We start from the raw sequence: 21,171 nt of genomic DNA on the forward strand, positions 1-21,171 counted from the left end.
AGCTAGTACCCTGTATCTTGTATCTTGTATCTTGTATCTTGGTGGTATCCATTATGCGTAGAGTAAGAACTCTACGCATAATGGATACCACCTTTTTGCGCATTATCGCGAAGTAGTCATCCGTGTGCGCATCGGGGAACATGCCTGATGCACTACAATAAGGTGGAAGCCTCAACAACGCCCTGAAGGCATTATTATATTGTATGCGCAGGGCATTACCCGTTTTTTGGGTGTGAGTAGCCCAAAGACCGCTTGTGTAAAAGGTAAAGTAAATTAATACCATCAAAATAATTTTAAATGTAATCTATTCTATCAGCCCACAGACGTCCACTGTTAGACACAAAGCCTGCCCAAAGCCTCACCAGAAAGATCAGCTCTTCATTGTTTGCATCCAGTGGATCCTCGTGAACCTCAACACATCGTCGGTTCATCTTGTGGGAGGCCTATCCACATTTTTTTTATTTTTTTTATTGCTCTGGTGGGTGGACGACCTCACAGCCCACCTAGTGTTAAGTGGTTACTGGAGCCCATGGGCATCTACAACGTAAATGCGCCACCCACCTTGAGATATAAGTTCTAAGATCTCAGTATAGTTACGACGGCTGCTCCACCCTTCAAACCGAAACGCATTACTGCTTCACGGCAGAAATAGGCAGGACGGTGGTACCTACCCGCGCGGAGTCACAAGAGGTCCTACCACCAGTAAAACACATTACTTTAATGTAATCAAGGAAACAAAAGTAAACAATTTTCACAATAAATAAATATTTAATTTAAACTTCGTAACAATCGTAAACTGAAGTATTGAAAGCTAACAAATAATCAGAGATAAGAAAGAAAAAATCAAGCATTGGAAGCTAAGTACAAACTGCTCGATATTGAAGTGAAAACTTCTTTAGAATCGTTGTGATTTCAAACCGGATGCAACGGAAAAAACGACAGGTAAGAGACACAAATACAAAGAATGAGACAGAAATATACATACCATTTAATACAGCCATCTGTGAGATTTTTTAATACTAACGTGTGTATGAAAGCTCTTGTAGTGAATTTTAATTTAGGATTATACGTGAAATTAAAATATCAATTCACAGAGGGCGCTACCTTACAATTATTTACTAATGACAAAATTTTACATATACTTAAGACGTTTAGGATAATTGTATTTTAATTTTGGAAGGTTTCACTTCTACCACGTGTGAATTGCACACATTTTGTTTTTTTTTTTTAATCCTGCATAATTTTGTCGTATGATAGAAATGATTCGTCCACAATCGCAGCTGGGTTTTCCGTGGCGCTAGGACCGTTTATTGGTTCGCCTGGGTGGGTTCTGTGTTGTTTGAGCTCTGAGCCGGGACAAGGCTGTTCGTGTTAAGCGGTTTATCAGCTGAGTCAACTGTACTCTCTGTGAATTGATAGGCCATATGTTGGTTTCCCTGGCTTTTCAAGAATGGATTCTGTTGAGGTTGATTAAGGATGGTTTGGTTTCTCTGGGCCAGGTAAACCGTAGGCGTCGTTCTCTGGTTTATCTGGATTTTCGGACAAATTTGGATGTGCTGAATTATCAGGGCTTTCTGGTTTCTCTGAAGGATCAGGTTTTTCTGGCTTTTCATGATCGCCTGGTTTCTCTGGTTTTTCATCACCTGGCTTCTCAAGTTCCTCTGGTTTCTCTGAATGATCAGGTTTTTCTGGGTTTACATCACCAGGTTTCTCTGGCTTCTCTGAATGATCGGGTTTCTCTGGGTTTTCATTTCCTGGTTTCTCTGATTGCTCTGAATGAGTAGGTTTCTCTGGTTTCTCTAAATGATCAAGTTCCTCTGGTTTTTCATCACCTGGTTTCCCTGGTATTTCGTTATGACCTGGCTTCCCTGGTTTTTCTGAATGATGAGGTTCCTGTGGTTTTTCATCACCAAGTTTCTCTGGTTTTTCATCACCAGGTTTCTCTGGTTTTTCATCACCAGGTTTCTCTGGTTTTTCGTGATGACTAGGTTTCTCTGGTTTCTCTGAATGATCAGGTTTCTCTGGTTTCTCTGAATGATCAGGTTTCTTGGGTTTTTCATGATCACCTGGTTTCTTTGGATGATACGGTTTATCTGGGTTTCCGTGATAGCCTGGCTTCTCTGGTTTCTCTGAATGAGGTTTTTCTGGTTTTTCGTGATGACCTAGTTTCTCTGGTTTCTCTAAATGATCAGGTTTCTCTGGTTTTTCATGATGTCCTGGTTTCTTTGGTTTTTCCGAATCATCAGGTTTCCCTGGTTTTTCGTGATGTCCTGGTTTCTCTAAATGATCAAGTTTCCCTGGTTTTTCGTGATGACCTGGTTTCTTTGAATGGTCAGGCGTCTCTGGTTTTTCGTGAGCGCCTAGTTTCTCTAAATGATCAGGCTTATCTGGTTTTTCGTGATGACCAGGTTTCTCAAGTTTCTCTAGAGGACTCAATTTCTCTGATTTTTCTGTTTCTTTGTGGTGGCCTGGCTTCTCTAGTTTATCTGAAGTATCAGACTTCTCTGATTTGTAATTATTACCTGGTTTCTTGGGTTTTTCTAAATGATCAGGATCAGGTTTTTTTGGTTTCTCCTGATGACCAGGTTTGTCCGGTTTCTCCTGATGACTAGGTTTGTCCGGTTTCACCTGATGACTAGGTTTGTTCGGTTTCTCGTGATGACCAGGCTTGTTGGGTTTCTCCTGATGACCAGGTTTGTCTGGTTTCTCTTGATGACCAGGTTTGTCTGGTTTCCCTGAATGATCAGGCTTTTTTGAACGTTGTGATTTCACGGGGTGATCTGGTTGATCCGGGAAGATATGTTTTGTCGGGATCAAGGTCAGTGCTGATAATTGAGACTCATCTGGAACTCCTGGCGCTGTAGCAGCGTTATGATGATTATGTTTCAGTGGTGTTAGGTCATGGAGTTTGTCGGTTAAGCTTGGTTCAAATTCGTTGAAGAGATCAACCGTTGAAGGAAGGGCTACCTCTTTAGGCTTATCTGGAAATCCACTTAGAATGTTATAGTCTCTTCTTTCTTCCGGTTCTTGATGCTCCACATTTTTTCCATAACTCTTGAAATCGTCATCGTTGGATAATCGTCCATTTATGGAAGCAGTCAGCGCCAGCTCCGCGGAAATGGATAGCAGTATCTGGAAATTAAAATCACCATTTTAAAAACTCTTCAACTTCATTATCGTCTCCAGCCCATGGACTGCTGGTCATAGGCCACCATAGGTCATTGGAAAGGAACCTACTAAACTTAATTGAATTGATAACGGTAGCAACTGATACAGCATTGTGTAGGTTCATGCGACCTTTTGTTGTTGTCGAAAACAGTAGATTAGTTCATCGTCTGAAGCGGTTTTGATCAAATGAGGTATCCATAATATGCACACTTTATACTCATGTATGTATGGTATAGACTCACATGTGGTACACTACATATGGTATCAACTCACGAGACAACGGCCACGGTCAAGTTTCATGGACACGACCTTCAGTAATGAAGAAAGCGAAGAAGACAAAGTACTCGTATCAAACGACGCGACTGTGCTGATAACGTAGATAGTTGCCACTCTTTCTAATGGAACATGTACTTGACATATGTACGTTCGCAAATGACTTGCACGATGAAAGAATCACATCGCGACATAATAATCACTAGATGTTTTTTTTTTTTTATAACGCCATCTTGTTATGTCTTTAATGCGGTTAGTTGCCCTCAATTAAGAAAAATAGTATTATTATTCGCCAATAGATGTCGGGAAGAGTCATAAAGTTTATTATTGAAAACACGAATAAAACAACATTTTCTGAAAATAAATCGTAGCTAGATCGATTTATTGCCCCCGAAATCTCCTGTATACTAAATTTTATGAAAATCGTTGGAGTCGTTTCCGAGATTCAGATTATATAAATAATAGATCTTTTAAAGGTATAAGATACCAGGAAGAACTGCAATTTGTAAAATGACTATGCGATTGAGACAGTAGACTTCAATTACCAGTGGGTGGTGGCATTCAAGTTCTGATATCTATGGGCATCAGTAACCACTTAATACGCGGCGGGCTGTGTATCCATTCACCTATCTACACAATAAATATAAAGGTAAGCCAACAAACTGCTTCTTTTAGTTTAGTTGGTGATATATAGTACAAAAGACAAAATGGACATCTTTGGAGAAGGCCATTACCCAAACCGGGATATCTTGTAAAATTTATAATTATTTTAACACACGCACTTACATTACTAACATAATTTAAGCTAACTTACTAACAAAAGTCATATTTGTTGTTTAATGTTATATTATAATCCACCTAAGACTAACCAGAAATAAAAAGGAAATAATATTATTATTAAACCTATAAGAAAAAAGGGCAGCTCTATAGGTCTCTTTCGCACGTATGTATGTAATTCTCCACGCCACAACTTTATTCGAAGCCACTCATAACTACCCTTATAATAGTCCTGTATTTTTTTTCTCTTGTAGGCAGATACGGCATACGGCCCACCTGATCGTGAATGGTTACCGTTGGTCATGGACGTCAGCAATGCCAGGGGCAGAGCCGAGCCGCTGCCTACCGTTAAGTACTCTTGTTGAGTAGAATTCAGTTTTGTTTTTATATGTATTTGAATTAATGGATGAGCACTGAACTAGGCGAGCTCACAGCTCACCTGGTGTTAAATGGTTACTGGAGCCTATAGACATCTACAACATAAATGCGCCACCCACCTTGAGATTTAAGTTCTAAGGTCTCAGTATAGTGACATCGGCTACCTCGCCCTTCAAACCGAAACGCATTACTGCTTCACGGCAGAAATAGGCGCGGCGGTGATACCTACCTGTGCGAACTCACAAAAGGTCCTACCACCAGTAAAAACCAACTTAAGACGTTAGCTTGAAGTCTTAGTCCCACAATATAAAATCCCCATCCTTTCAAATAACTCATGACTGATTCGCAACAGAAATTCGCAGAATATAGGTACTCACTCAAGAAATTTTAGGAAACGCCCTATAACAAGTAAATCCGCATTAACTTCTTCAAAGTCTTCATAATAATAATAATATATTCAATGTTCCTTCGGAGTTGTCCGATTGCGCTGAACTTATTTTAAGTGAAATAGATGTTTTTTCTGATTGTCTCACTACTTACAGGAAAAATCTGTCGCGGATCATCTCTCAATTAAATTAATCTTAAGCAATGAATGAAATGTATTCAAATCTTAGCTGTATATTTTTTTTTTTTTTGATGTTAATACAATGTCGATTGCACCTATAATTGAGGTGACATCTGCCATGAACTTTTGTCAATTTGTCAATGTTTTGTATTGATGATCACTTTGTTGGTGCAAATTAATAAATAAATAAATAAATATATTTCATGAAGAAATAGCTATGTCCGCCACTCTTAAGTAGTTGAATTGTCTAATTGCAAAATAAAAAATTGAAGACATAATTCGTCTTCTTATTGTGGGTAAATTAGCTGCGACAATTGAATTAATAGTGAATCTATACATTTGGTGTGGTCGAATTAAATGTTAGATCTAGAATTTATGAAACTAGAGCTCATATATCGTTTATCAGACTTTTAAATTTCCCGATTGGATTGATATAACAGAGGCAACTTACCAAAATCCGCATTTGGATTAAACTAAACAAAAACATTACTGTTTGTCAACTGGGTTGAAAGCCAATATTAATATGTGATATATACATGCACATTCCCAGACTCTTTAATATTTTTGTCATTTTGAATACGATCGATAAAGACACAGCTATCTAAATGATAAAATTTATCTTACCGCACCGATGTATTAATGGAGTATGACAGAGCGATTGATATGTGAAAAATGAAGCCGGTTTTTCGTATGAGGGGCACAGAAAACTAGTACAACTTTCGCCACTGCCTATATCATTCTTATGTTTGATATGCGTCTTTATGTTGTAGTTAGAAAACCAGGTGTTCGATTTGAAATAAAAACTTTACGATGAGTATGTATCAACCGAGTATAATAAAAACAGACACACTTTTTTGTTGAACACGCTCCTCTGACTGAAACATGTTGTGGCTATTATAAGCGCGTTTAACGATAATCAAATGGTACTTTAGACGTCAATCATTATACTCAATTTATTATCTAGATGTAATTCTGGAGAATATGAATGAATCAATAGAGGCATTTTGACGTTTGATAAAAATGTCAGATAGAAATTGGATTAGCTTACGTCTGTCATTCAGTATTTTCACAACTTTAATAGCTATATTTTACACATAAAAGAATGCTTAATATTAATACGTGAAGCAAAAACTTTGTATCCCTTTTTACGAAATTTGCGCGGACGGAGGAGTATGAAATTTTCCACACTTATAGAGAATATAGAGAAGAAGTGCACAATGGTAATATTTTTTTAAAATAATGCATAAAAGATACAGTAAATCAATAAAGAAAACATTACACACACTACATACCATGTATTTGACGCACACACGCATGCATACTATTTATTGTCAAACTTTTGTTCTTGACGTCTGTTGTCAAATTGAGATTCAATATTGTTTGTCTTTGTTAATATTTTTATAGTGTAGTCTTGGCGAAATTTGTGAAGAAGTATAAAATACAATCATAATAGTGTACAAACTTACAATTCCAATTAATTATAGTCGAATTTCGACTACTGCGGGACCTCTAGTGCTTAATTATTTCTTGTATCAACCAATGCAGGTACCAGGACCCGATAAAATTTAAGAGATTAAAGAAAATCGGCGAGCACTGTGCAATCGAGTTTTTAAAACATCGAAAATTAACATAAGTATTACAACCAATTAGTCGAATGTTTGGATTCTGCACGAATTTTAGTTAAGATTCAATTTCAAACGAAAATATCAAAGGTGACGACCATCGATTATATCTTTGACAAACTTTTTATTTGTTTATTGCTTAGGTTGGACAAGCTCACGGCCCAGCTGGTGTTAAGTGCTTTCTAATATAATTTCTTAGGTCTCCGTTTTTACAATACAATGGCTGCCCCACTCTTCAAATCGAAAAGGGTTACTGCTTCACGGAAGAAATAGGCAGGGTGATTTTAACTACCCGTGCGGACTCACAAGACGTCCTGCCACCAATAAAAGTCCAATCCAAACCTTCGAAAAGAAGTCGATTTTCATCCACAAACTAATATGGGTGGTAGCTGTATTCACGACATCCTGATCACACCACGCATCAACGGCGAATGTATCCATTCACAAAACGGCAGACTCGACAAAACAAAAAAGTACCAGGCACTCATAAAACTCAAGAGCTGTATTCATGACAAATTCCTCGGCAATGTAGCGGAGACGTTGACAAATATGACACGTTCTCCTCATTTCTTCACACGAGGGCTTTAAGGCGCAGATCGAACTATCCGGTGATTGATGATGTTAAATGATGCTCGAGTTATATAAAAGAAATCTGCCTTAAAATTGAGAATTGAGAGTAATTTTTCCGTTACACTGGCTTTTAAACGAAGATTTTGTGGATATTTTGATTAATTTCGAAGGATTCATCCAGTTTTTACTGGTGGTAGGACCTCTTGTGAGTCCGCGCGGATGGGTACCACCACCCTGCCTATTTCTGCCGTGAAGCAATAATGCGTTTCGGTTTGAAGGGTGGGGCAGCCGTTGTAACTATACTTGAGACCTTAGAACTTATATCTCAGGGTGGGTGGCGCATTTACGTTTGTCTCGTATGGACATTTGGAATTTAATTTATGTAAAATTAAACTCTGATTTTTTGATTGACTGTTTTATTGTGACGTTTGTGCGTGCCTTGAGTGCAATGGCAAAGAGGTTTTATATCTATGAAATATGTCTAAACGTCGGCGCGAACATCCTCCCCCTCGTTGAAAGGTCAGCTTTCAACCTTGAATATCTTGCGCTGAGGGCAGAGGACAAATACGTATTAGGGGCCGCCGAACGCAGCCTCGTGTTGTTGATATGTCTGCCACTCGAGAAATTCCGTCTGGGCCCGGGAATAGGCGTCGAACTCTTCCGAGACGCCAAGCCATAGGCGGGACATGATCCTCTTGAATAAGGACAAGATCACCCACATTTAGCTGGGCAGCGTTGGTGCGCCATTTCGTTCGTTGCTGAAGTTCGCTGATATACTCCTTTTGCCAGCGTTGCCAGAAGTGCTGGCGAAGCTGCTCAACTCGAGCGTAACGTTGTAGCGTGTTTTGATTGTGATCTTGCAGAGCAGGCGATGGCAGGGAAGTCAGTGGTCTTCCGATAAGAAAGTGCCCAGGAGAAAGGGAGAGCAGGTCGTCAGGGGAACATGATAGCGGACACAGGGGACGACTATTGAGTATAGCTTCCACTTGCGCAAACAAAGTAGAAATCTCTTCAAATGTTAGATGCGCATTGCCTATAACGCGCTTAATATGGTGTTTAGCAGATTTTACTCCGGCCTCCCAGATACCGCCGAAGTGAGGAGCATAAGTAGGAGAAAAAATGAATTTAATGGTTTCTTGTGTTGCAAAATCAAATAGAGGTTCCTTGTTATTTTGTAAAAAAGTACTTAGCTCTTTTGCTGCTGCTACAAAATTACGTCCATTATCACAGTATATTTCTATTGGTTTACCTCGACGTGAGATAAACCTTCTCAAGGTCATTATAAATGTGTCCTTGGATAAATCGCTGACCGCTTCCAGATGCAGGCATTTATAACGTAAACAAACGAACACACACAAATAACATTTAATCAATTTAGCGCCGCGCCCTTTGCGATTGAGTATGAGAAACGGGCCGGCAAAGTCTAGACCTACAGACAGAAACGGGAAGCCAGGGTTTATACGCGGAGCTGGAAGATCGCCCATTTTCGGGCTTAATGTTTTACCCTGAATTCGCCTGCACCGAACACACTTATAGACTGTGCGTCGAGCCAGATGCCTACCATTAAGGGGCCATACGTATTCTCTTACCGTGGCAAGCAGGAGTTGGGGACCGGCATGCATGTTACGTATGTGTTCATGCTCAAATATGAGCTTGGTTAAATGATGCGATGAGTCAAGGAGTATTGGATGTTTCTTGTCGTAAGAATAATTCGATGCATTGATCCTACCACCGACCCTTATTAAATTATTTTTATCTATGAATGGGGACAGAGGTAAAATTTTTGATTTTGGATTTAATATTTTATTTGTGCTTAGTGAATTGTATTCTGCAGTGAATGATTGTTTTTGTGCTATTTTGCAAAGGTGAGTAAATGAATTGTTTATTTCTTCGATTGATAAATTCCCGGTTAATTTGTTTTTGGGATTTCTTGAATTGTAAATGAACCTATTTATGTATGCCAATGTACCTTTTAATTTATTTATTTTAGAGTAATTTTCGATTTTTATCACAGGCTCCAGGATGGCAGCTGGACTAGCGTATATGTTTGGTAAGTGTTTGGTTTTAATATTTTGTTTTATTTCAGGTAGCTCTTCATGAAGTTTAGTAGGATTCAAGACTGGCCAATGTGTTTCGTCGTGACCAAGGTAAGCAGGGCCTGACCACCATAAACTCATGTTTTGAAGTTTATTTGCGTTAACACCGCGGGATATTAAATCAGCAGGGTTCATATCGGTAGGTACGTATCTCCAGGATGATGATTTTGATGTTTCTAGTATTTCAACTACTCTGTTGGCGACGAATGTCTTGAGCTTAGCGGGATTGCTATTCAGCCACCCTAGCACTACGCTTGAGTCGCACCAGAATATAGAACGAGATGGTACGTATCGTATAGAATCGAGTACACTCTTGCATAACTTAGCCGCTAATAAAGCTGCGCATAACTCTAGCCTTGGAATGGTTACAGGCTTTAGTGGAGCTACTTTAGATTTTGAGCATAATAAGTTTACGGTAGCTACATTATTGAAATCTATAGATTTTATATAAATACATGCCCCGTAGGCTCTTTGTGATGCGTCACTGAACGAATGCACTTCGATTGCGATAGGTGAGTCACAAAGCACCCTCCTTGGGATTTGTATTTCTGATATAAATTTTAAATTATCAATAAAATCGTACCATTCAGCTTTAACATCATGGGGAACAGGTTGATCCCAATCGAGCTTGAGGATCCACAGTTCTTGTAAAATCATTTTAGGCTTAATAATGCATGGACTTAAAATACCTAAAGGATCAAATATTTTGAACGCGTCAGACATGATCGTTCTCTTTGTTACGTTGTTTGTATTGTGTGGAAATTTTATGGGAAAATGTATGCAGTCACTAGAAGGACTCCACCCGATTCCAAGAGTGCTCGAAGATTCACTCAACGCAAGATTTTCTTGAACGGCAATAAATGAATTGTCAAAAATAGAAGGTAAGTTGGATTTGTATTTACGAAGTTTGAAGCATTCTGAATTAAGAGCTTGTGATATTGCGGTTTGAATATAACGTAGCGTGAGCTCATCATCTGCACCAGTTATGAGATCGTCGACAAAAAAGTCCCTTTGTATAATTTTCTTAATAGTTTCGTCAGCACATTCCTCACCGACCTGCCACAGACAGCGCGTACTTAAATAACTAGCACTTGCGGTTCCGTAAGTGAGAGTATTCAGGCGCAAAGTCTCGATAGGCATAGACTCATCTTCTCTCCATAGTATTAGTTGGAGATCACGATCGTCTTCGTGAACTAATACCTGGCGATACATTTTCTCTACATCGCCGGTCAATAGATATTTGTATTGTCGTGCTCTTATTAATATGGAGAAAAGAGAATCCTGAATACTTGGACCTACCCGAAGTATGTCGTTAACGGAAAATCCGGATGCGGTGACAGCTGACCCATCAAAAACAACACGGATTTTTGTGCTTTCGCTATTGTCCTTGAATACGGCGTGATGACATAAAAAGTATGATAGTGGTGGTATTGGAGTATCAGATTTAAATAGGTGACCTAAACTGGCATATTCACGGAGGAACTCTGTATATTGTGACTTTAACTTACCATTTCTACGGAACCTTTTCTCTAGATTAAGGAAACGTTTTTTTGCTGTATTGTATGAGTCACCCAGGCAGTCCGGGGACTCAAGCATAGGTAATCTGACACAAAATCGACCTGATTCTAATCTGGTGGTGTTTTCTACAAAATGATCTTCTGCAGCCTTATGCTCTATGCTTATTTTTTTGTTTTGAGGCAGATCTTCTATCTCCCAAAATTTAGATAACATTTCATGAATGTTTGTTGTATTAGATGGGTTATATACTGCAGCATGATTGCAATGTATAATAGAATGATTTGTGGTTAAATTATGTTTGGATGAATGATGTTTGGACGAATGATGAATAAATGTATTGTTGTTTCGTGATATGTTGTTTATGTTGCCACCGACCAACCAACCAAATTTAGAATTAATTAACTTAACATTACTAGGGCCTATGGAACGTTTTTCGCTCCCCAAAATATCCCAAAATATATCTGATCCAATCAACAGGTCGATTGGACCAGGTTGGTAGAAAGAAGGATCGGCTAGTTTAATATTGTTAGGTATATTTAAATGTTTGATGTTGATAGGAGTGTTAGGTAATATACCCGTTAACTGGTCGAGGACAAATAGAGAAAGTGTCACACTAAATTGATTTCGTAGTGACGATATTTGCGCAGTACAACTTTCTTTAATTGTATCCGCTGATTTATTGCTGATTCCGATTACATTTAGTATATCAATGGATCCAGATTTAAGTGATAACCTTTGCATTAAAGATTTAGTGATAAACGAATATTGACTTCCACAGTCTAAAAAGGCACGTACCGTAGATTTTTCTTTAGTGTTTGGATTGGATACTTCGATTAATGCTGTGGATAGTAGCACATCACTAGAGTCGTAGCACATAGCGGAACTACTTACGACTGCAGTATTAGACTGGTGGAGAAGGGTATTGTGTCGCTCATTACATTCGCGACAGCTGCTTAATCGACAGTCAGTCACTGAATGGCCAGCTCTCAAACAATTAGCGCATAATTTTAAATTTTCAACCTCCGACCATCTTTCCTTTATGTTTTTTGCTATAAATATGGGACAATTATAGATTCGATGGTTTTCTTTACAAATAATGCAAGAAGATGAATAATTTTGAGTGGTGCTGGTAAACGATTTCACATGGATTGGTTTATTATTATTAGTAGGGGCTATGTGACGCGAAGTATTTAGTAATGTCTTGGTAGGGTTATCAAATTTGTTTCTATTTAAAGCCTCGAGAACGTCAGCACGATCGACCAAAAACTTAAAGAATTGTTGTAAAGTAGGTACATCGTCGATGCCATTACGCGTCTCCTCCCACTTCGTTAGCGTCGTATTATCTAGCTTGGAAGACAGCATGAAGATAATAAGCATATCCCAATGATCAGTCGGCTGTTTCAAGTTAGATAGCGCCCGTAAATTTTTGGTTACATGATCCACCAAGAAACGTAGTGACCTTTCCGATTCGCGAGTAATGGACTGAATATTGAATAGTGATTTAAGGTGTTGGTTAATAAGTAATCGTTTATTATTGTATCTCGCACAAAGTAGTTCCCAGGCCTCTGCATAGTTCGCCGAGGACACTTCGAGATTAGAAATTATGCGCGCTGCGTCGCCCTCCAAATATGAAATTAAATAATGGAACTTGTGTATGTTCGTTATATGTTCGTTTTTATGCACTAGGCTTACAAAAGTATCATGAAATTCCAACCAGTGAAAATAGGACCCATTGAATTTAGATATTTGAATTTGCGGTAATTTTACACCAATATTGTGATGATCGAGACTACACTGAGCTTCCTGGAAGATCGATTTGCGTCTATCTTCATCTTTAATCGAATTTTGTTGATCGATAATATTTTTTGCTGTGACAATGTTACAATCTCCTGCTCAATGTTGTCTCTTTCATCGATTTCGAAGTCAAGATTATTAGAATTTAAGACCTCGATTTCACTTTGCAACGCATCAAACTTTGTTGAAAGTCCCTCAAATCTGCCAAGTTTAAGTGATAGTTCAGTTAGCTCAACATTTGATAATGTTGACTGCAGAATCAGCTTGTCGAGATAGTTTTTAAACTTGGTTATCTGACCCTTAATTGAGCTACGTTTAGTCGTGAGCTCTTTTAAAGATCCGCGGATGGAAGCATGTTTTTCACCGTCTGAAGGCATATTGAATTATAATATAATGTAAACTAGTTAATATTTACAAATTTTAGTGAAATTCAACAAGTCTAACGCAATAAATATGCATATTGCAAAATGTAGGCAAGAAACCAATAGATTGTAAATAAATAAGTTATATCTCACGCTCTCACGCTCCTTACTGCGTCGGCATACCAGTTGGCGTGCGAAAAGCTGACGGCACTGATAACGCGCGATATGGCTCGTCCGTCGTACCGATGCTGTGACGTAAAGAGGCTACGTGCTTGTAGGCAGGGCGCAAGGCAAACTCTCGAGACGCTGAGCGCTGAGCTTCGGTGTCGCTTGAATGCTTGAATGCTTGAATGATGCTTCACGAACCGAGGCCGGCTAGGTCCAGGCTGATGCTGCCAATCTTGACTACCAAAATGTTCTTCGCGACGAACCTCTTGATTGGTACGCGTCGTCTCGTTTTTGAAGAAGAAGCGTTTTTTGGTTTGGTTTTTTGAATTGTTGTCCTGTCACGGTCGCCAAATTATGTCTCGTATGGACATTTGGAATTTAATTTATGTAAAATTAAACTCTGATTTTTTGATTGACTGTTTTATTGTGACGTTTGTGCGTGCCTTGAGTGCAATGGCAAAGAGGTTTTATATCTATGAAATATGTCTAAACGTCGGCGCGAACATCGTTGTAGATGTCTATGGGCTCCAGTAACCACTTAACACCAGGTGGGCTGTGAGCTCGTCCACCCATCTAAGCAATAAAAAAAAATGTGTTTGTGTCTCTATGGACTTATTTTTTCGTTTCATCGAGTTTGAAATCACAACGATGTTAAAGAAAGAAAGAGATCTATAGAGCTGCCCTTTTCTCCTATATAAATCCAAATAAACTAAAAGAAGCAAATAGCGGAGGAACTAAAAATACCTGTCAGCAACGCACTCCACCAAGCTACAGAACGGGATCGATGGAGACAGCTAATTGACGGAATCAAACGGAGACACGATCCTCAGCAATAAAAGACCGACTGAAGAGAGAAAACTAAAAGAAGCAGTTTGGGCGAATGAACAAACAGCCCGCTTCGTGTTAAGTGGTGATGCCCATAGATATCAGAACGTGAATGCCGCCACCCACTGGTAATTGAGGCGTACTGTCTCAATTGCATAACTAAAAAAGGTAACCAATCACCATCAGGTGGACAGTATGCTTATCTAGCTACGAGGGTAGTAAAAAAAAGACAGTGACAACTGACTTTGAAGCCAAAAAATACGTAAATCTAATTAAAAATATATACGATAAGCAGGAAACCATTACGGAGCAAACGTTGTATGCATTAGTGGTGTATGAAAATAAGGGGAAGTATCGACTCGCGTTCAACGCGTACATGTGTCCTCAAATATTTATGAACCACTCAACTGAGATCGGTTTTCGTTCGCGATATAGTTTAGGAGCTTGGGTAACTTTTTTAGTACAGAATGTGCGGTGTGAATAAAGCTTGAATAGTTTTCCCCAAAGTTCAGCCAAAGTTAAGTTGACCCAAATTATTTATTTTCGATAATTATTCTTGTTGAATATATTTTGTATTGGCTAGTAAATAATTTGTCGGAGAATGGCAGCAACATTTTTATGTTTGACAGTATTATATTTGATATACTTAGTCTGGCCATAAATACTGTTACAATTTAAAAAAAAACTATGGCAAATAACATTTACATATTACTTTTATATGACGGAGGCGGCTGGTTCCATGGTGTTTTTAAAATGATGACGTCAGCGTCGCTGACGCCATTCTCTTCATAATTATCATTGCCTGCCATAGTGACAGTAATTAAGACTCAATTTTCCAATGATTACTGTTTATTAAAAATTTCATTAATTGTTTACCAATGCATCTATATGTGACCTTAAGAGCAACTGTGTAGTCACTGAGCCCAAAAAGGCAGTAAACACAAAGAAAACTTGAAGCGATCCAGCTCCTGGACTAGACTAACAAAATTCCACCGCACTATGTTTCCAACACAAGTATGTGCACACGCCTTGCCGTCGCCACGGTATGGACGAGGAGGGCTGTGTCACATTAGACGAACTAAGCTATAAAATTGACTTCTAATTTCGCTTCGAAGACACTTAGTACTATTATTTATACACTATAACTGACTCGATGGTGCAGTGACTAGCGCCCCTGACTCTTGCGACGAGGGTCGTGGGTTTTTTTTATTGCCCTTATAGGCAGACGAGCATACGGCCCACCTGATGGTGAGTGGTTACCGTCGCCCATGGACTTCAGCATTGCCAGAGGCAGAGCCAAGACGCTGCCTACCGCTTACCGGTTCGATTCCCGCATCAGGAAACATTCTGGTCTCTGGGTGTTTATTATCTATAATTATACATATTGTTACATACGCGCTGGGGTTCGAGATAAATAAAAATTTCTACCGACGAACAAATTAAAACTGTATTCACACTTAGAACACTCACAGAAAACTTTAAAATTCTCAATTCACTTCTTCCGCTTCGCTTCAGGTGACCCTTTCGCTGTTTCGCTTCGAATAGTTCCGATTACTAACTGATTCTGCAGCGCTTTTATAGACCATACGACGACATCCCTATAATTATCAAGAACATTCCTCACAACTCGAGTATTTTCGATGTGTGCTCGAGTGTTCTAGACGCTACTTTGATATTAGTTTCGGCTATTTGACGATAGATGGCGTTACTCATACCTGTAATAAATAAAGAAATATTAAAAAAAAAAATGTGAGCCGTCACGGGACACCTGGCAGATGTGAAACATCGACATTATTTTGTAAAAGTAATATGCAGAAAAGAACAGATTGTGATAGGAACTAAATATGTCATAATGACAAAATAAAATATTACGAAAAAATAATTTGTTTTCATGTAAAACACAGGTTATGTGTACTGTAGTAAACAACACTGTATACACTACGGAGTATACACTATAGGTATCCGAGCTCAGTGTAGCGAGAGAGATGGCTTAACGCCGGATCGAGTGGGAGAGAATCGCACAGTCGATTGCGCATGGCGACGTGTCGCCACACCGTACACACTACTGCATATAGACTGTATATATATACCATCATATAGCGTGGCGACGCGTCGCCACGGCATGCGTCGCCACGCCAGAAATCGGTTTTACGTGCGGCTATAGATGTTTCACATCAAAAACACTCTAAATATCCTAAATTAGAATATAGGGCGGTCGTTTAGTTTATTATCTTCTACGCGCTGTGCTCCAGCCTCGATCCACGCACAACCGTTCGAACCCTATCGCTGAAATAATACATTTTTAAAACCACTCCCAGACTTCCGAAACCGATCGTATTTTAAACTGATTTGTGGCAGTCTACGGAAATAAACTACCAGTCTTTATGGAGTGGATTTTGTGATTACTACTGGCGATAGCGTATCAGACGGTTGTGGTAGGACGTATTGTAAGTCCACAGGGATAGCTACCATCGTCCTGACTACGTCCGAGGCGATTTTTTTTTCCCTTGTAGGCAATTATTATTATAGTCATTGTAGACAGACGAGCATACGGCCCAACTGATTGTAAGTGGTTACCGTCGCCCATGGACTTCAGCAATGCCAAAGGCAGACCAAAGCCGCTGCCTACCGCTTAATACTCTCCACAAGCCTCGTTTGAAGAAGGAAAATGCAAGTTACCTTCTGGTATCAAGGGTTAAAACATTGTAGAATCCAATTTAGACTTCATAATCATCATTATCATCATCATTAGCCTATGGCAGTCCACTGTGGACATAGGCCTCTCCAAATATACGCCACTAAGCACGATCTTCGGCTTCTCTCATCCAGCTTTTGCCATCCATCCAGATCATCACTCCATCAAGCTTGATGGCGTCCTGCACTACATTTTCCAATTCGCGATCTCCACTCAAGAACACGTTTACCCCAACGGTTATCGGTTATCCGGTAAATTTAGGTAAAAAATAACGATATTTATTGAAACTTTATAATTAAAAACGATCTTAAGTGTACAAAGGCATCTCTGACCCATGTAGCGCCCGTGTGCAGTCATTACCCTAGCAGCCTAGTGAAGGAATAGGTAAAATGGAATAGGTACGGTAACAGGCTCATTGGTGAAGTTGGCGCCCCCTAATACTAATGCGCCCGTGTGGAAGACACACCCTGCACCATAGTTAAAGCTTGCTCTGCAAGCATAAGTCATAACTACATGCTTAAACATGTTAACTAAAGGTAGGTGGATAAGCAAAATAGTTGATAATTTGCTCATCCATTCAGTGTGTGAAACGAATAAACAATTTGTGAATAAACAATTCGGGTTTACCAGGGGTCGCTCTACAACTGATGCAGATGCTTATCTAGTCAAAAATATTTTTAAATCTTGGGAGGAATCACAGATTATCTTGGAATTTTCTGTGACTTATCCAAAGCATTTGACTGTGTTGAACATGAAACATTGGTGAGGAAACTACATCACTATGGTATTAGGGATGGTGCATTGGAACTTATTACTTCCTATTTATCAGGACGGATACAAACAGTAGATGTGAAAGGTAATAGATCTTCAGGTACCTTGTTGAAAATGGGTGTACCGCAGGGTTCCATTTTGGGTCCTTTTTTATTTCTAATATATATAAACGATTTACCTAGTTTTATTGAGTCCCGACACGAGGTCGTATTATTCGCAGATGATACATCTTTATTATTTAAAATTAAACGACAATTACAAGTCTATGACGAAGTGAATGATGCGATTTCGTGTGTGGTTCATTGGTTCCGTATCAATAACCTATTATTGAATAGTAAGAAAACTAAATGTATTAAATTTACTTTAAAATGTATTAAACCATCTTTAAATGTGAGACAAGTGGATAGTGATGTAATTGTTTCTGAGGAATCATTGGAGCTTGTTGAGTCAACCGTATTTCTTGGTATAACAGTGGACTCCAAACTGCAATGGGGACCTCATATTCATAAATTGGCGAGTAAGCTCAGCTCTGCAGCATACGCAGTAAAAAAAATTAGAATGTTAACAAACGCGGACACGGCTCGTTTAGTTTACTTTAGTTACTTCCACAGTGTCATGTCCTATGGCATTTTGCTATGGGGCAATGCGGCCGATGTAGAAACGATATTTATTCTGCAGAAAAGAGCTATACACGCTATTTATGACATGCACTCAAGGGAATCCCTGAGGGAGAAATTTAAAGAAATTAAAGTTCTCACTATGCCATTCCAGTACATTTTTGAAAATTTGATGTATGTTCGTAAACATATTGAGGAGTTTCCTAAAAAGTCGGACATACATAATAGAAATACTAGGAACAAACACAAGCTTGTTGTGCCGATGAGTAGGTTACATAAGATACGAAATTCATTCGGGTGTTTGTCTGTGCGCCTGTACAATAAAATCCCACAAGATGTTCAGAACCTACATATACATAGGTTTAAGAAAACTGTTAAAGAACATCTGTGCAATAAAGCTTACTATAAAGTCAATGATTATCTAGAAGATTGCACAAAGTGGGAATGAGTTGCTCGCTCCGGGCATTTCAATATTGTAGTAATTGTTACGTTATAATACTCATTGTAACAAACTCCTATTTAAAAAAATAATGTAATATTAAAAAATTAATAAATAATAATTGCTTATTAAAAAAAAAAAAAAAAAAACATGCCCGCTGAGTTTCTTGCCAATTCTTCTCAGGACGGAGGCTAGTTCTTGTGAATTGGCGGTAGTTCTTTTGACGTTCAACAAGTATGTACTTTCATTTATGTTGAATAAAAAAATTTTGATTTGATTTGATTTGATTTGATTTGAACCATGTAGAATGAGAGGAAGTTTTACAGAGATGTAGAAATAATTATAAAGTATCCAAATATAAACAGGATACCATCGGTATCATTATCCTGAGACCTGCACAAAAAATCCTTACAAAAAAAAATCTTAAACACCAAAAAAAAATTCAACCACGATCATCGATCACAATTTTTCATTATACAAAGACAATCATTACTGAATTTCCGAAAGAGGCTCAGTGGAGATCCTCAGAGTGCAGAGCGAGGGGTAATTGCGGCCAGAGGATTATACGCGAGCCGATTGTAATTTGATGGACCGACGTTGCCTCTTTGCAAGCCTGTTTTAATGGTGACGCGAAAGAGTGACTAGTGAGTGATTGATGGAATGATTCACAAGAATCAAATCTTTATCTTTTGAGAAGTCGTCATGGCCTAAAGGATAAGACGTCCGGTGCATTCGTGTTGAACGATGCACCGATGTTCGAATCCCGCAGGCGGGTAACAATTTTTCTAATGAAATACGTACCCAACAAATGTTCACGATTGACTTCCACGGTGGAGGAACAACATCGTGTAATAAAAATCAAACCCGCAAAAAGTATAATTTTCGTAATTACTGGTCGTAGGACCTCTTGTAAGTCCGCGCGGGTAAATACCACCGCCCTGCCTATTTCTGCCGTGAAGCAGTAATGCGTTTCGGTTTGAAGGGTGGGGCAGCCGTTGTAACTATACTGAGATCTTAGAACTTATATCTCAAGGTGGGTGGCGCATTTACGTTGTAGATGTCCATGGGCTCCAGTAACCACTTAACACCAGGTGGTCTATGAGCTCGTCCACCCATCTAATAAAAATAAAAAAAACAGGCGGACCATATGCTCGTCTGCCTACACGGGCAATAAAAAAATACAAATATGTTTTCGTCTTGGATTTGTAATAGAATTTAGGAACTGGATATATTAATGAGATTCAAATCAAAAAGAAGCGAATAGACCGACCCACGCGTGTTCACGTCTTACCCGTAAAATAAACAGTATCAGCAAAATCTTAAACAATTAAGGCTTCATCTTGATTTATTAACACACTGACTGCCATGTAGGTCACCGGTGCCCTACACGGCGCACTCAAGTAATTGTATAAATTTTTATCTTCTTTTTTTTTCCTACCTAAGCCGATAGCCTTGAGAGGCTATTTCAGCGTAACTTTAACTAGTAGGTGAGCTCACGGGGCTCAAACCGGAGTGATTTTATCTTCGATACTTTTATTAAGGCATCGGAGTATCTAGTAGATTCTAGGAAAGACGAATCCGAAGATACCGAGGTTTAATCTATTTCTGAGAGGCTTAAAAGACTAAAATAAATTTTAACAAACAAAAGAAAGCAAAGTTAAGCAATCCAGGCCCCTTAGTAACAGAAATCGAAATAATTGCTTCGGTGCGCCGCGTAGGGCACCGATGACCTACGCGACAGTCGAAGGGTTAAAACTGGTAGCGGTTCCTAAGACAAACCGCGAACTCCTCCACCATCTACACAAATTAAAATATCACTAATCCAAATCACAAATCGATTTACACATCCCTATTATTCAATAATAATAAAAAAAGTCGAACCCGCTATTGTTTCTCCTCTGTTATTTTAATTAAAATATATTCCGATTCTCGCACAGAATTACGTTCATTGAATCAGACAAATTGGTTTCTGACGTTATTCGTTTTACTGTGTAGTATTACAATGACTGATTGCGGATGTTTCAAAAATGATTTTCCTGTATCATGACAATCATCTATATATTAATACGTGAAGCAAAAACTTTGTATCCCTTTTTACGAAAATTGCGCGGACGGAGGAGTATGAAATTTTCCACACCTATAGAGAATATAGAGAAGAAGTGCACAATGCTAATTTTTTTTTTAAATAATGCATAAAAGATACATTAAATCAATAAAGAAAACGTTACACACACTACATACCATGTATTTGACGCACACACGCATGCATACTATTTATTGTCAAACTTTTCTTCTTGACGTCTGTTGTCAAATTGAGAATAGATTAAATATTGTTTGTCTTTGTAATATTTTTTTATAGTGTAGTTTTGGCGAAAGTTGTGATTATAGAAGTATAAAATATAATCTTAATAGTGTACAAACTTACAATTCCCATTAATTATAGTCGAATTTCGACTACTGCGGGACCTCTACGAGGGCGGCACTGAAAATTTCGGGAATTAACGAAGTGACACAACATTACTATTTAAAAATG

At 38.7% G+C, this 21,171-nt stretch overlaps 1 protein-coding gene across 1 annotated transcript; it reads right to left on the bottom strand.

Moving 5' to 3' along the window:
• Nucleotides 1-748: 748 nt before the first annotated feature.
• LOC101740177 (sporozoite surface protein 2) lies at nucleotides 749-5,765 on the bottom strand. The gene is made up of 2 exons (XM_004923561.4): nucleotides 5,613-5,765; nucleotides 749-3,132 (listed from the first exon to the last, which is right to left on the bottom strand). Exons 1-2 carry the CDS (start codon nucleotides 5,646-5,648, stop codon nucleotides 1,471-1,473), a joined length of 1,698 nt encoding a protein of 565 aa, XP_004923618.4. The 5' UTR covers nucleotides 5,649-5,765; the 3' UTR covers nucleotides 749-1,470.
• Between the last annotated feature and the right edge of the window lie 15,406 nt (nucleotides 5,766-21,171).

This window comes from Bombyx mori, chromosome 27, assembly GCF_030269925.1.
Source record: "Bombyx mori chromosome 27, ASM3026992v2".
Lineage (NCBI taxonomy): Eukaryota > Metazoa > Arthropoda > Insecta > Lepidoptera > Bombycidae > Bombyx > Bombyx mori.

What these genes read in the sequence shown, in the direction of transcription:
- LOC101740177 (XM_004923561.4), bottom strand. Translation starts at nt 5,648, where the DNA reads ATGTTTTTGTTTAGTTTAATCCAAATGCGGATTTTG. An exon ending in TAATCCAAATGCGGATTTTG is followed by an intron (nt 3,133 to 5,612) that starts GTAAGTTGCCTC and finishes TTTAATTTCCAG; the next exon opens with ATACTGCTATCCATTTCCGC.